Source organism: Emys orbicularis, chromosome 5 (genome assembly GCF_028017835.1).
Source record: "Emys orbicularis isolate rEmyOrb1 chromosome 5, rEmyOrb1.hap1, whole genome shotgun sequence".
NCBI lineage: Eukaryota > Metazoa > Chordata > Testudines > Emydidae > Emys > Emys orbicularis.
In genome coordinates this window covers 62,925,027-62,939,386 of record NC_088687.1, presented here as the reverse complement: position 1 = coordinate 62,939,386, position 14,360 = coordinate 62,925,027, and the positions used below count along the sequence as shown (strand labels likewise).

Sequence of the window (14,360 nt, the reverse complement as noted above, 5' to 3'; positions counted from 1 at the left end):
GCCCTGATTCCACAAAGACAAAAGGATACTTATGCCTTACCCAGATATTCTGACAAAAGTTGCATCAGGGCTTATCTACACTTGAAATGCTACAGTGGTGCAGCTGAGCCACTATAGCGCTTCAGTGTAGACACTCACTATAACAAAAGGAGGGGTTCTCCCATCAGTGTAGTTAATGCACCTCCTCGAGAGGTGGTAACTAGATCAACAGAAGAATTCTTCCATCCATCTAGTACTGTCTACTCCCAGGGTTAGGTCCGCTTAACTATGTCACTCAGGGATGTGGATTTTTCACACCCCTGAGTGACATAGCTGGGTCAATTTAAATTTTGAATGTAGACCTGGCCTCAGGCTTTCCTCTCGTAAGTCAGTATCCCCTATTTGAGCAATTCATGGGAAACTGTGTAGAAAATTATAGACTTTCCTGTTGCCCTTGAAGGAGTAGTCTTTGTGGAATACAATAGAGCTGAAGGTCTAAAATAAAATACAAGTTAAAGGTCAGGTTTCTGAGGGACAAAGCAGGGTTACTGTACCTCCTGATATTTGCTTTATATAGCATGCCCAGATCTTGCTCTTATTCTAAGATATACAGCCAAGATATGCCAAAAATACTGTAAAAATATTATGCATGTAAAATCTAAAATTTACAAAATATGCAAGCTCTACCATATATACTTCAACTAACTAGATTTATTTTGAACATCACTGTTTCAGATGCCCCACCTGGTTTCATAGTGACTCAGGTTTCTGCAAATGATGTGGATTTAAGTCCAGCTCTTCTCTACAGCTTTACAGAAGATGGTAACCCGGGAATGAAATTTGCTATTAATCAACACACTGGAGTGATCACACTGGTGAAGCCATTAGATTTTGAAGAAACTGCTCAGTATCCATTGTGGATTAGTGTGTCAGATTCTGTGCATCAAACAGAAGCAGAGCTCACCATTCATGTTTTGGATGTCAATGACAACCCACCAGTATTTACTCAGTATTCATATCAGGTAAGAAGGTGGCAAATAGAGACACCATATATATACATGCTCTTGAAAGATGTATATGACCACATCAGAAAGGGAGGATCTCTGTTTATCCACCAAACCACTACATCGTCAGCAGGGGCAGCACTTCCAGTACACCTCAGTCTGACTTAAAGGGGCTAGTTACGTTTCCAAGCTTATTCATTCTCTAGACTCATTGTTGAGACTGCCCAGAAGAGTGCCAGTTAGTGCTATTTTTTTTATAGTGTAAATATCTATCCATAATAAATTTGATTGAGACCACCACACTCTGTTCATATAGGCCACCAAGCAGCCAGCAACTGGTAATAACTGTTGGTTAATATTGTCTTGTGCTGGATTTGAACAGGGATCTAGAGAGAGAAATCTCTCTGTCCCAGTCACTTAAGCCCTCCGTATGCCCCTTTTATCATCTTTGTTTGCAGAATGGTTTAGGCAAGCACTAAGCACTATGCAAGATTTTTAACTGAAGGAAATAAGCATTGTTCAATCAACTACATGGTTATAAACCAACTGAGTTTCTGGGCCAAAGATTGTGATTTTCGATGTGTTGCTTGGACTGTAAGATTACACAGCTCCCTTGCACTCAAAGTATAAAAGCATATCTCATTACCTGTTCATTGCACTGAAATTTTTACCCCTTGTATTCTCAGGTTTTCATGTTTATTCTGTATATGGATTTACCTGTATATAATCCATGTATTAAAGTGATTTTAACTAGATGTCTAACATCTGAAGTTATGAGAGAGATAGCTGCTGTATCATATAAACATTAGAAGTTTGATTGAAAAGGTTTAGATAATAAAAATAGTGCATCTGGACTTCAAATAATGGAAATACATGAAAGAGGAAAATGCTTCCTTGTTTTCCAAGATTCTGTGAAGAAAGTAAGCAGTTTGCAAAAACTAAATTATAACAATGATCTATTGATTATTAAGTGCTGTGGCACTTGGATTTTTAGACCATATAACAATCTTTTAAGGGACTAGGACAATATATAGTCAACTGAATAATTCAAAATAGGCCTCAGAACTCTATTCCATGTACTAAAAACAAGATATCCATGGAAGCACAGGAGGAAAACTAAATTGAGCAGCAATATTGTGAGAAGCCTTGTTTCCATTAGTGTTTTGTTGCAGTGAGAGACATTTTATACTCTCTAACTCACTGAACTACTTTGGAAGAAATAATGGTCAGAATGAAATCTCAAATGGATAGTTTTATTAAAAAAATATAGTTCCCTCTGAATCTTGGACTGGTTGCCAGCATTGTTTTAGTATCTCAGCCCTGTTAAGTTTTTTAAGCTTAAGGAAATCGGCAGGTGACACCTTTCACAAAGCTCGGAACTGAATTTGTTTTCTGTAATCAAATCAATGAAAATGTAACTTGCTATGTCCAAGACCTTTTATGTTACTCTTATCAAACATTTCATTTTGGTTACACTTCAGGTGACCGTGCCTGAGCTCGCTCCTGTAGGTACTTCTGTCCTGACCGTCTCTGCTATAGACAGAGATTCAGAGCCTAATGGAATTATTTCCTACAAAATCTTGTCTTCTTATGAAGGATTTTCAATTGATCACAAAAATGGTGAGTTTGTTACACAATTTATTATGAAGTATATAGTATAGACTGAAAATTCATATTCCATTTCTAAATGTTATTATTGGTGATCACAGAGTTCTGGATGCCTTTGGTGCCTGCAGCCCTCTGTTTATCCATAAGTGAAGGGCAGCTGAAGGAGTCACAGTGCACGCTCCTTTAGTGTACCTCTGCCATGGCAGAGGGGAAATAAGGTGATTAACTGACTGCTTATGAGAGCTGAGAAACTGATGGCACCTGGGAGTATAGCACTCGATTTATCACATAGCTACTGTGAACCTCAGCCAGAATATATGTGAAGCAAAGGTGATGGAAGTAGTGCTACTGAAAGCTAAAGAACTGATAGCACTAAAGACTGAAATCCTTTGTTTAGCCCCAGGCTAGGTATAAAGCTACTAGTCACAGCATCCTGTAGACTCTATTCCTCTACCATGATTTAAAATGAAAGCTACCGTAACTCTTGCATTAAGTTTCAGCTGATTTGGTGTTCATGCTTAATCAGTATCTTCTACATGCCAGTTGTACTTCTTATATTTACAATGAGGCTTGTGTGCAGTGTTTATGCTCAAGTCTAATGTTTCTGAAGACTGGAACAGCTAGTACTATGCATGACTTGTGTTATGTAGTAATTATAAATGGAATTTATAACTTAAGATTTTTAACATGAGAAAGGCCTCTCTGAAGAATATCATTCTCTTTAGAACCTAGAATCTAAATCTGCTAATGTCTGTTGTGTGTATTTGTTTATACAGAAAAATTGTTGCCACTATATGTTTTAAATGGATTTTGGAGATAGCCATTAGAGCTGACTGTATACTGCAAAAACAGCATGGGGCCACTTATTCAATTTGAGTGCATTCAAATCACTTATTTTACTTGCTGCCCTTCAAGTGGCTCTGCATATTCCCAATCGGTACTGCAGTGCATTGCCATAGAATCTTCTTCAGGCAGTATCAGCTAGAGTGCTCTCGTGTGCTCCCGCCCCTCTCCTCAGTGTCACCAGTGATCTGAGGGCAAAGCTATATAAGGCTAGAGCACCCACACCACCTCAGTTCCTTCCGACTGCGTGCCTGGAGGGAAGTGAAGCTCTCCTGTTTCCTCTGGGTCAGAGGCCTCTTTCTTCTAAAGATATTTAGTGTTAGCTTGTTTTAGTAGTTAGTTAGTCAGAATTTTCTTCCCAGTTCCAGAGTATGGCTGAATCGAAGACGCAGTAGAAGCTGGGTATTAAGAGTTTTGCTTCCCGTCCGGCTGTCTTTCCTAGCATCTGACGACCGTATGTGGTGCCTCAAGTGCCTGGGAGAAGGCCACTTGCCTTTTGGGTGTTCAATCTACCAAACCTTTGTCCAAGAAGATCCAACTCCTCCAGATCTGTTGACACTACTGACAAAGATAGGAAGACTCTTTTGCAGCTCCTCCTGCTCAAGAAAGCCTTCAAGGCTAGACCCTTTGGATCCATCCAAACCTAAGATTCAAGGTCTAAGATGCCAGTCCCAGTCCGTGTGGGCCCCAGCCATTCCAAATGGCTGAAGGGTTCCAAGAAACCTCAACCCCTGTCAGTGCCAGACTTAGTCCTGCAACTCCTTCAGTCAAGCCCCTGAGGTTACCTAGCTCCAAACCAAGGGTCACGTGGTTGGATCAGACTGCCCAAGTTCTGGAAGAGAGGTTGAGAGACAGTATAGCCACCCTCACTAGTATTGTACCTTGTGCTTCACAGCTATCCAATCCCCAGAGAACCCCTGTGGCTGCAAGGCCAGGGCAGTTCTGACTTGCACTTCCAGATCTAGAAAAATGATACAATTGATGTGTCAGAACCCGGGCCGTCAGCACCTTTGGTTCCAGCTGTTTCGGCACTGAAGAAAAAGAGACGTAGGAGCAAGACAGCCATTGTTAGCAGTGCCAGTTCCCATGCATCAGAACTATCAGATCCATCCAGTTCTGCCAAGGGTGCTTTGATTCCGATGCAGAGACCTGTTTCACCTCTAGCTTCAGTAGCCAGGGAGATGGACTTAGATGTATCATCCGATCCCATGTTGTCAAAACCTTCAAATCAGCTGTCAGTTCCTGCTCTGGTTCCTGTGTTGGTTTTGACTACATCCTTGGTTTTGGGACGCTCTATCACCATGCCAGCCGCAGTCCACCTTTCTGCTCCAGTTCATGTGTTGCATCCAAGTGTGAAATGCAAGGCTTCTAAACGGAGGTATGTTTTCCCAGTTCCAAGTTCTTCTTCTTCATCTCCTGTTAGGAAGAAGAGGCCAGAAGTGGTGGCTGTTTTTCCTCTTGAACACTGTAGGCTTTCTCCTCATAGGACCCCGACAGGGTCTCTACAGAGAGTTGGATCTACATTCCTCACTCCGGATCCATTATCCCCAGTGCACTCTATCTCAGAGAAGGATAGAGAAAGAATGCAGAGACCAATAGCTTGCTTTGTACCACTCTTTAATCTGCCTCCTGTAGACATGTTGCCGAACCCCAGTTACTGGGGAGACTGGCAGTCATGGGGCCCTTGGCCTTATTGTGGGCCACCTCAGGATTTTTCAATTATCCTCCACACGGATGGAGAGTTAATGTTTCATCTACTAAGCAACTGGCAGTCCAGAGCTCCTTGGATCCAACTCCTCCAGATCCATCAACACTACAGATAGTGATGCCTGAAATACTGTCGGAGGAGGAAGAAAGAGAGGTAGAGTCCCCCTTTTTGACCAGGAGAATTTAGAAACAGACTATGAACCTGATTGGGAGGTGGCTTCAGCCTCCTCGTCTTCTGACACCAGTGCACAATTCCACAATTTGGTGGATCATATGGTATTCACTCTGACTCTACCTGCTGTGCCAGTGGAAGAGACTTCACACCCAGCGTTTGCTGTCCTTGGTGCTACTTCTAGGAGTAGAATATCCCTACCTATTTTGTATGATTTGCCATAGCTGGCTAAATCCATGTGGTCTGCTCTTGCTTCTTGTCAACCTGTCTCCAAAAAAGCTGACAAGTTGTATCAAATACCCTCTGAGAGATTTTATTACTTTCATATCTGTCTGATAGACCTAACTCATTGGTGGTGGCTGCTGCCAGGAATAGGGCAAGATCTGGACAACCCTGGCCACCCAAGCTGATAAGGAGGGGAAAAAGATTGACTCCTGGGGAGAACGGTATTCTCTTCATTGTTCCTTGGTATTAGGCTGGTGAATTATCAGGAGCTCGTGGCTCGCTACCAATTCCATTTTGGGGAGAAGATGACATTGTTTTTACAGGATTTACCTGATGACAGAAGAAGGGTTGGCAAATGCCATTTTAATGGAGGGTCAAAATGTAGTCAAGCACTTTCCCAGGGCTCCTGTGACACTCTGGCCTCTGCTGGCAAAGCATTGGTGTCTGCTGTGACCATCAGGAAGTAGGCTTTGCTTCATTCCTCCTTTCTAGCACTAGACTTAAGCTGGAGGATCTCCCTTTTGAAAGGGAGGGTCTTTTGGGTGAATAGACAAATTACTGGAAAAACTAAAGGACATGAGATTGACAGCCCGCTTTCTGGGTTTGATTCCATCTGCTAGGAGGAGGCCCTCTACTCCTTTCTGGTACCAGAGGGAGTCCTATCCCCAGTCTTCATTGTCGTACATCTCATCGTGTAAAAGATGCCCACAGTACCAGAATCCTGCAGTTTTCCAGAGTCAGCATAGAAAGAGGCCTTTCTAATCCATGTCTAATTCTAAACAACCTCCTTCCTTGTCAGTATCTTTGTTGCGAAACAGCAAGATTCAGTTTTGACAACACTATCAAGAGTCGGGAGCTAGTTATTCAAATCCAATCTTCCCCTTTTTTTGGAGATGGCTAGCCCACTTTATCAATGCATGGAGGTAGATTACATCAGATCTGTGGGTCCTGGAGATTGTAGAAAGGGACTATGCCATATAATTCAAACAACTCCCCCTCCCCCCCAGATTCCCTTACCCTTTCCTCTACAGGGACCCCATTCACGAGGCTATTCTGCTTGCAAAAGTAGAAAAATTGCTTCTGATAGGACAGTGTCCAAATACCTGAGGTATCAGGGCTTTTATTCCTGTTACTTTCTGGTGCAGAAGAATAACGGCGGGTTTTGTCCAAAACTAGATGTAAGGGACTTTTACAAATATGTTCGGAAGTCTCATTTCTGTATGCTGACTTTGGCCTTCATAATCCCCTTTGCTATCTGTCCTTGATTGGTTTATGACTCTTGATCCAAAGGACACATATTTTCGTATATTGATTCATCACACTCATCGCAAGTACCTTCTTTTCTTGGCAGCAGGACACTATTTCCAGTATCAGATGCTTCCATTTAGCTTCTCCACGGTGCCCAGAGTTTTTATAAAGTGCCTCTCTATGGTAGCGGCTCATCTGAGGAATCAGGGTAGTTTTGTTTACCCCTGTTTGGGTGACTGGCTACTGAAGGCTGCTGTGTGTGAGGTCCTATTAAGGTATATTGTCTTTACAATTAACGTCTTCTCAGACCTGGGGCTCTAAATCTCCCAGAGTCAGTTCTCTGCCCTCCCTTTACAGGTTATGTACTGGACTCTGTGGTGGGAGAGCCTTTCTACCAAAGGACACATTTCTCAAACTAAACCAGTATCTATTGAAAATTCAGCAGTGTCCCACTCAAAGAGTAAAGTTCTTCCTAGGTCTGATGGGCTTATGGAACTACTACTTGCAATTAAGCAGTCTGTAACCTAGCCTCCTGGCTAGGGCATATAGCACACACAGTTGAGGGGCTTGCAGCCTTTGGGTGGGGCAAGCCGCAAACAAGTCACAGGCCTTCCAGCCTACAGGAAGTAGGCCACCACTCGAGTGCTGGGGTTGGCGACAGGGAAGTAGGGGGACCCAGGCCCACCCTACTCCACCAGATCCCAGTCCAGGGCCCTAACAGTGGCAGGGGATCCCGCCACTAGGGTAGCGGGGTTCCTGCCAAAACATGCTGATTCATGTGGCAACAGCACGACCTGACTAATGTCTGGTTCCCCTGGGTTACTTCCGACCACAGTCCACTGGTGTGGCGCCGTAGTCGGCGGGTCCTCATTCTCCTTGGGGTAGGTGATAGACGGCATTCCCAGCAGCTCCTCTCCACTCTTAGTCTCCTCCTCCAGGGCACTGCACAGCTCAGGGTCTGGTCCGGAGTCCTGCAGTGGGCTAGAGACATCTGCCTCCTTCGCTGACTCCAGCCCAACTGAGCTAAAGGGCCCACTTCTTATACTTCCTGTCCCAACTCTCTGCTTCTGGTGTGGTGGATGGGGCTGGCTTGGCTCTGCCCACCAGGGAGAATATAGTGGTCCTGCATATCAGGCTCAAAGGGAGGCCCCTCTGCCTCACTACACTGTAATAGAGGCTCAAATTAAATGTATATCCCAAATAAAAGAAATAGTAAGAAGGACCAAAGAAACTGCCACGATGGCTAAACAACAGAGTTAAAAGAGGTTGCTTAGAGCACGGGTGGACAAACTACGACCCGCGGGCTGGATCCGGCCCCTCAGGGCTTTGGATCTGGCCCGCGGCGCTGCTGGCACCACCCCCCTGTGGCCCCTGGCCGGCGGGGGCAGAGGGCTCCATGTGTTGCCCTTGCCTCCAGGCACCGCCCCCCGCAGCTCCCATTGGCCGGGAACGGGAAACCGCGGCCAGTGGGAGCTTCGGGGGAGGTACCTGGAGGCGCAGCAAGGGCAGTGCACGCAGAGCCCTCCGCCCCCATCCCCCAGCACTTCCGGGAGCGGTGCGGGGCTGGGGACAGGGCAGACATGCAGGGAGCCTGCCCTGGTCCCGGTGCGCGCCGCTGCCACCCCGGAGCGCGCCGCTGCCACCCCGGAGCCACTTGAAGTAAGCGGCGCTGGGCCAGAGCCCAAACCCCTCCTGTACCCCACCCCCCAACTCCCTGTCCTAAGCCCCCTGCCTGCACCTTGCACCCTCCCTGCACCCCAACCCCCTGCCCTGAGCTCCCTGCTGCACCCTGCACCCCTCCTCTTCCCCAATCCCTTGCCCTGGCCCTGCATACAATTTCCCCACCCAGATGTAGCCCTCGGCCCAAAAAGTTTGCCCACCCCTGGCTTAGAGGAAAAAAGGCATCCTTTAAAAACTGGAAGTCAAATCCTACTGAGGAAAATAGAAAGGATCATAAACTCTGACAAGTCAAGGGTAAAAGTACAATTAGGCAGACCAAAAAAATATTTGAAGAGCAACTAACAAAAGACATAGAAACAAACAAACATTTTTTTAAAATACATCAGAAGCAGGAAGCCTGCCAAACAATCAGTGGGGCCACTGGATGATCAGGGTGCTAAAGGAACACTCAGGGAAGACAAGGCTGTTACAGAGGACGTGAGGAAGATCCCCACACCTGTGCCATTCTTTTTAGGTGACAAATCTGAGGAACTGTCCCAGATTGAGGTGTTAATAGAGGTGGTTTTGGAACAAATTGATAAATTAAACAGTATTAAGTCACCAGGTCCCGATGATATTCACCCAAGAGTTCTGAAGGAACTCAAATATGAAATTGGAGAACAATTAACTGTGGTATGTAACCTATCACTTAAACTAGATGTACCAGATAACTGGAGAATAGCTAATGTGATGCCAATTTTGATAAAAAAGACCCAGAGATGATCCTGGAAATTACAGGCCAGTAAACCTAACTTCAGAACCAGGCATGTTGATTGAAACTATAGTAAAGAACAGAATTATAAGAAACATAAACAAACGCGATTTGTTGGGGAAGAGTCAATATGGCTTTTGTAAAGGGAAGTCATGGCTCACCAATCTATTAGAATTCTTTGACATAATTTCAATACAGTCCTTGAGTGATATCAGTAGGCCTTTTGTTTGGATTAATTCAGCCTGTCTCCCTCTTGTACCTTTACCAATCAGCATTTATTGTTAAAAGTGCATTGTAACATTTGTTTAAACTTTCACTGACCTTTCACGATTGAGCTCACAATTAGGGTACATTTGTATGCCCAGTTACACAGCAGTGCTTGACTTTGCAACCTTAACAATATTCTTTTATCTTTATATAAAATCTATATCTTTATATGTATAAAAGCCACACACACCCTACCTTTATATCAGATTGATTTTCAAACCTGGCTATCTATAGTTAAGCTCCTAAATCCAAATAGGTACCTAACTTGTATTTTTTGATTGATTTTTGTTTTTGTTTTTTCAGGGTCAGTATTCACTGCCAAACCAGTGTCACACCTGGGCAAGAGTTCAGTTATTCAGCTTCTTATAGAAGCCAAAGACAATGGAGACCCTGCTTTGACTGCTGTTACTTCCGTGGAGATACAGATACAGGATGGAAATAACTATGCACCTCAGTTCACAATGGCACTATACAATGTGAGTGTGAGTGAAGATGCCTCAGTCGGAGGGACTATCCTCACATTTTCAGCCATTGACTATGATTGGATACACGAAAATACATACATTGAATACTCTATTATCAGCAGCAACACTAATAACCTATTCCATGTGGAAACGAGTGTCATTGAATCAACACCACCTTACAAGCTGGTTGGCAACCTTGTTTTGAGTAGTCCGCTGGATAGGGAAACTGCTTCCTCTCACCATGTGATCATTCTTGCATCTGACCATGGAACACCTCCCCTGAATTCCAGTGCTACTGTATTGATAACTGTACTAGATGTCAATGATAATCCACCAGTATTTAGCAATCTGGAGTATCGCATTCATGTCAGAGAAAATATCCCAATAGGAAGTCATATCACTATGGTTTCAGCAAATGACTGTGATGCAGGAGCCAATGCAGAGGTCACTTACACTATAATCTCTGGAAATGACAAGGGGCATTTTCGATTAGATGGGAAAACTGGCTCTGTGGATTTGATCAGAACTCTGGATTATGAGGAAACGATTAAATTCACTTTGACTATTCAAGCCTCTGATGGAGGGGTCAATGTAAGAAATGTGGCTTTTTCTGTTGTTTTTGTCAGTGTCCTGGATGACAATGATTATGCTCCACTGTTTTTGTTTCCCAGCCTGAACTGTGTTATCCATGAAAATCTTCCTGCCTTTTCTTTTGTGTGCACAGTTTATGCACTGGATTTTGATACAGGTCCCTATGGACACCTTACTTACTCAATCCAGTCATCATGTTTGTCTGATCGTGGATCTCCTCAAGATCATGACATGTTTTTCATAGATCCTTTGACAGGAGATATACAAACAAAGCAAATGCTTGATTATGAAAGTCAGAATAAATACTGTTTTATAGCCCAGGCAAAAGACAAAGGTGACTCAATAGCCACATTAACAGTTCAGGTAGATGTTGAAGGGACAGATGAATTTGATCCTGTTTTTACTGAAGATCAATATTTTTTTGATCTCCCTGAGAAAAATGAAGCAGGTCAGCTGGTTGGCAAAGTGGCAGCATCCGATAATGATGCTGGATTGGATGGAGTTATTCACTACTCCCTGCTAAAACCTTCTCCATTCTTTTCTGTAAATCAGAGCAATGGAAATATCTACTTGATTAGAACTCTTCACAGAAAGAAGAGCAGCACCAAAAGGAAAGATGACACCCTTGAATTGTTAGTAAGAGCTCACAGCCCCAAACTGGACTCTAAATCCACTACATGCACTGTTCTGGTAAATATTTCCAACTCTCCTGAGAATTATTCCATAGCATCTGCAAACATCTTGTCTCTTAGTCTTACTGTCTCTTTTGTAGTGTTCCTGCTGCTTGCCATCAGCCTTATTGCACTTATTCTGAGATACAAACGAAAAGACATGATACATTCCTGTATGAAAAGAGAAACATCATTTTCATCAGCTGATTTGAGCTTGACCAATGAAGATAATATTCCTAAGGACTGCCAGAAACTCCAGAGCACTGAGAGTAGTACACTTCCCATGGGCTCCATAGCAGAGTGGTTGAGTTTGGTAGGCATCAGAGAAAAGGAAGATATTGGTAACCCCAGCAGGCACTCAGATTCTAGTGGTCATGGCTCAGCAGAAGGGGACACTGCAGAAGATGAGGAAATCAAAAGGATCAATGAGCATCCTTGCAGAAAGCGGTTGGGTTCAGCTTTAAGTGAGCGAGGTTCGTGCGTGCCAGACTCAGGAATTCCAAGAGACTCTGACCAGTTATCCTGTCAGTCTGGAGAAACTGATGTGTTGGCTGCCACTCAAAATGCAGAGAGCTTCCACACCTTCAAAGATGGAGAAGGAGGAGAAGGCTGTGACCCAAACTATGCCCATAACAAAATGCTATCCCAAACTCTTCAAAAAATTGGGATAAAAGAGAGAGACATAATAACAGACATCACAAGAGAATACATCTTCATCTCTGATGGCCAGGATTCCCGGTATGGATCACTTGCAACCCATGTAGCCTCTGATGGGGATCTTAGAGGAAGTTACAACTGGGATTACTTGCTTACTTGGGAACCCAGATTTCAGCCTCTTGCCTCCGTGTTTAATGATATTGCGAAACTGAAAGATGAAAGCTTACAAATTCATAGCTTTCCTAAGGAGAAGAAATCTTTTATTTTCCCTCCTCCCTTGATAACATCAGTAGCTCAACCTGGCATAAGGACAGTGCCACCACATATGCCAACTATAATACCTGGGCAGGCATTTAAAAAATATCCTCGTTCTCCCCTTATCCATAATCTTAGATACCCTTCACCGGCCATGACTCCCAGTTTTTCTCCTTCTCTGTCTCTACTTACCATGCAGACTCCTACAGCTTCTCCAGTGATGTCAGATGCAGGACTGACGGGAACATACCAAATTGGCCAAATTCATGCAACAGAGGAAGAAGTTCAGGTGTAGGTGATTAACCACTGGTAAAATGTTAAAGGAAAATTTGGCTTAAAACATACTTGTTCATTGTTTAATGAGTAAAACCACATGTCAGAGCTATATCATCAGTATTCATTTTATTTTTTTATGGTTTACAAAAGATAAGATAATTTAGTCATAAACTTTCTCACTATCGTGTTCTTTGCAAAATACGCTCTAAACCTGTGTGGCTTGCCCTTTAATTACCTTTTTCTATCTACCAATAACCCTGGTATCTAATGTAAATCACATATCCAGGTGTCTGATAGCTGACTTACCCAAATGACAGGCTATATTGTTTATCATTAAGGATTTCAATAACTCTTTGTTGTGATTAATGGTTTATCACTGAGGATTTCAATTTAAAATGCTGACTATTGGTGAGGGTTACCTTTAATACCTCTCTGCCTTCCTTAAGCTATTTTTGTGGCAGCTGGAAAGTTGGCTACCTGCGGATTTCTCTTGTGTAGGGGAATCCACTTGGCATGTGGCTGAGGTAGCATCTCCAGTCTCAGGATCAGGGCAGTATAAAGGTCGTATAAAGCCATCTGTGACTCCCCCACTCATCACTGGGACTATGCTGAGTACATCTCAGCTGGAGCAGAAAATCTGGCCCTGTATGTAATATATATCATACATATAACAGCTTGTGTGTATATGTACACACATACATGCATATGGTGTTTCTGTGTGTGTATGTATTGTATCAAATCAATAAAACACACATACATATGGTTCTACCATAATTTTAACTCAGAATTGGCACTTGGGGAACAGGACAGGGTGAAATACGAGAACTATGCCTTACAAAGGGTAAAGGTGGCTACCCTTTTGGAATCAGTGGGTATATTATATGTGTAATGGCTTCTGAGCAGCTTTGCCCATTATCACATGTTTGGATCCTTTCTGGATATAAACTGACATTGTTCCTAAGAGTATGCAGGCAACAACCGTTTCCAAGAAAAGAAATAGAAAGAAAAGAATCAGAAATGGAGTCAGCCAGAAGCCTGTGCCAGGAAGGGGAAAGCAAAGGAAAGTAGTCATTCTCAATTAATATATGAACAGGGAATTATAAGCTTATGGGCATAGGGCCATGTCTGAGAATGCTTTTGGGGTCGTTAGATTGGCCACCTCAGGGTTACATAAGCTTCCTTGGACCTTTTCCAAAGAAGGCAGAGTGTATTTTTTCCATTTTGTCTTGTTACAGGATGCATGTCTGTTTTTTGAAATTTCAAAGTTAATTTATGAACTTTCACACTAAATAGTTTTGGGTTCTTCTGGATACTGTAGTTATTTTTTAGCACCCAAATGGGCAGTATTAATTTATGAACTGTGTATTGGTGGGAAATGTATGTACATAAAAATAACCAAAATATAATATCATGCTAATAACATGTATAATTGTGTAGCTAAAATATAATATTTTTTAAAAATAATTTTATATACTTTTTTACTACTAACGGTTAAAAATTATCCACATACCATACCTCCCATCTGTTAATGTTCTAATGTCTGCTAACCTGTTAGGTTTTGATTTGTACTACGTGTTAATAGAATGAAATATGCCCATTGTGGTGTGCAGTTCTGTACAGCTACAGTTTCAGGAGGTGTTAATGGCACACAATGCTAAATTATCTGTCTGTTCAACTCCAAATTAATGTTTTCAGTATCAGTACTCGTGATCAAGTGAGAGTTTGGTGCTCCGAAGAGGAGCAGTGAACCTTTTTATTAACATTATGATAGGAGGGATCATCTTTATTCATAGATGATCAGTGGAAGAATAAATATTTTGCACAGCATTATTGTGTTTGATTTTTCATGAAGTGAAAACTAGGGGCATTGTTGTTGGACACAATACTGCAGCATGCAGATGACCATTTTTTCCCACTAATATCACTTGTTACAGCTCGAATGTCGTCATCTTTACAAATGTC

At 42.9% G+C, this 14,360-nt stretch overlaps 1 protein-coding gene across 1 annotated transcript in view; it reads left to right on the top strand.

Moving 5' to 3' along the window:
- DCHS2 (dachsous cadherin-related 2) overlaps window positions 1-12,417 on the top strand; it is a 251,894-nt gene extending 239,477 nt beyond the window's left edge. The window contains exons 18-20 of the mRNA XM_065405322.1: window positions 715-1,001; window positions 2,465-2,603; window positions 9,788-12,417. Coding sequence (XP_065261394.1) covers window positions 715-1,001; window positions 2,465-2,603; window positions 9,788-12,417 — 3,056 coding nt within the window. The remainder of the gene's footprint in view (window positions 1-714; window positions 1,002-2,464; window positions 2,604-9,787) is intronic.
- Window positions 12,418-14,360: the final 1,943 nt, after the last annotated feature.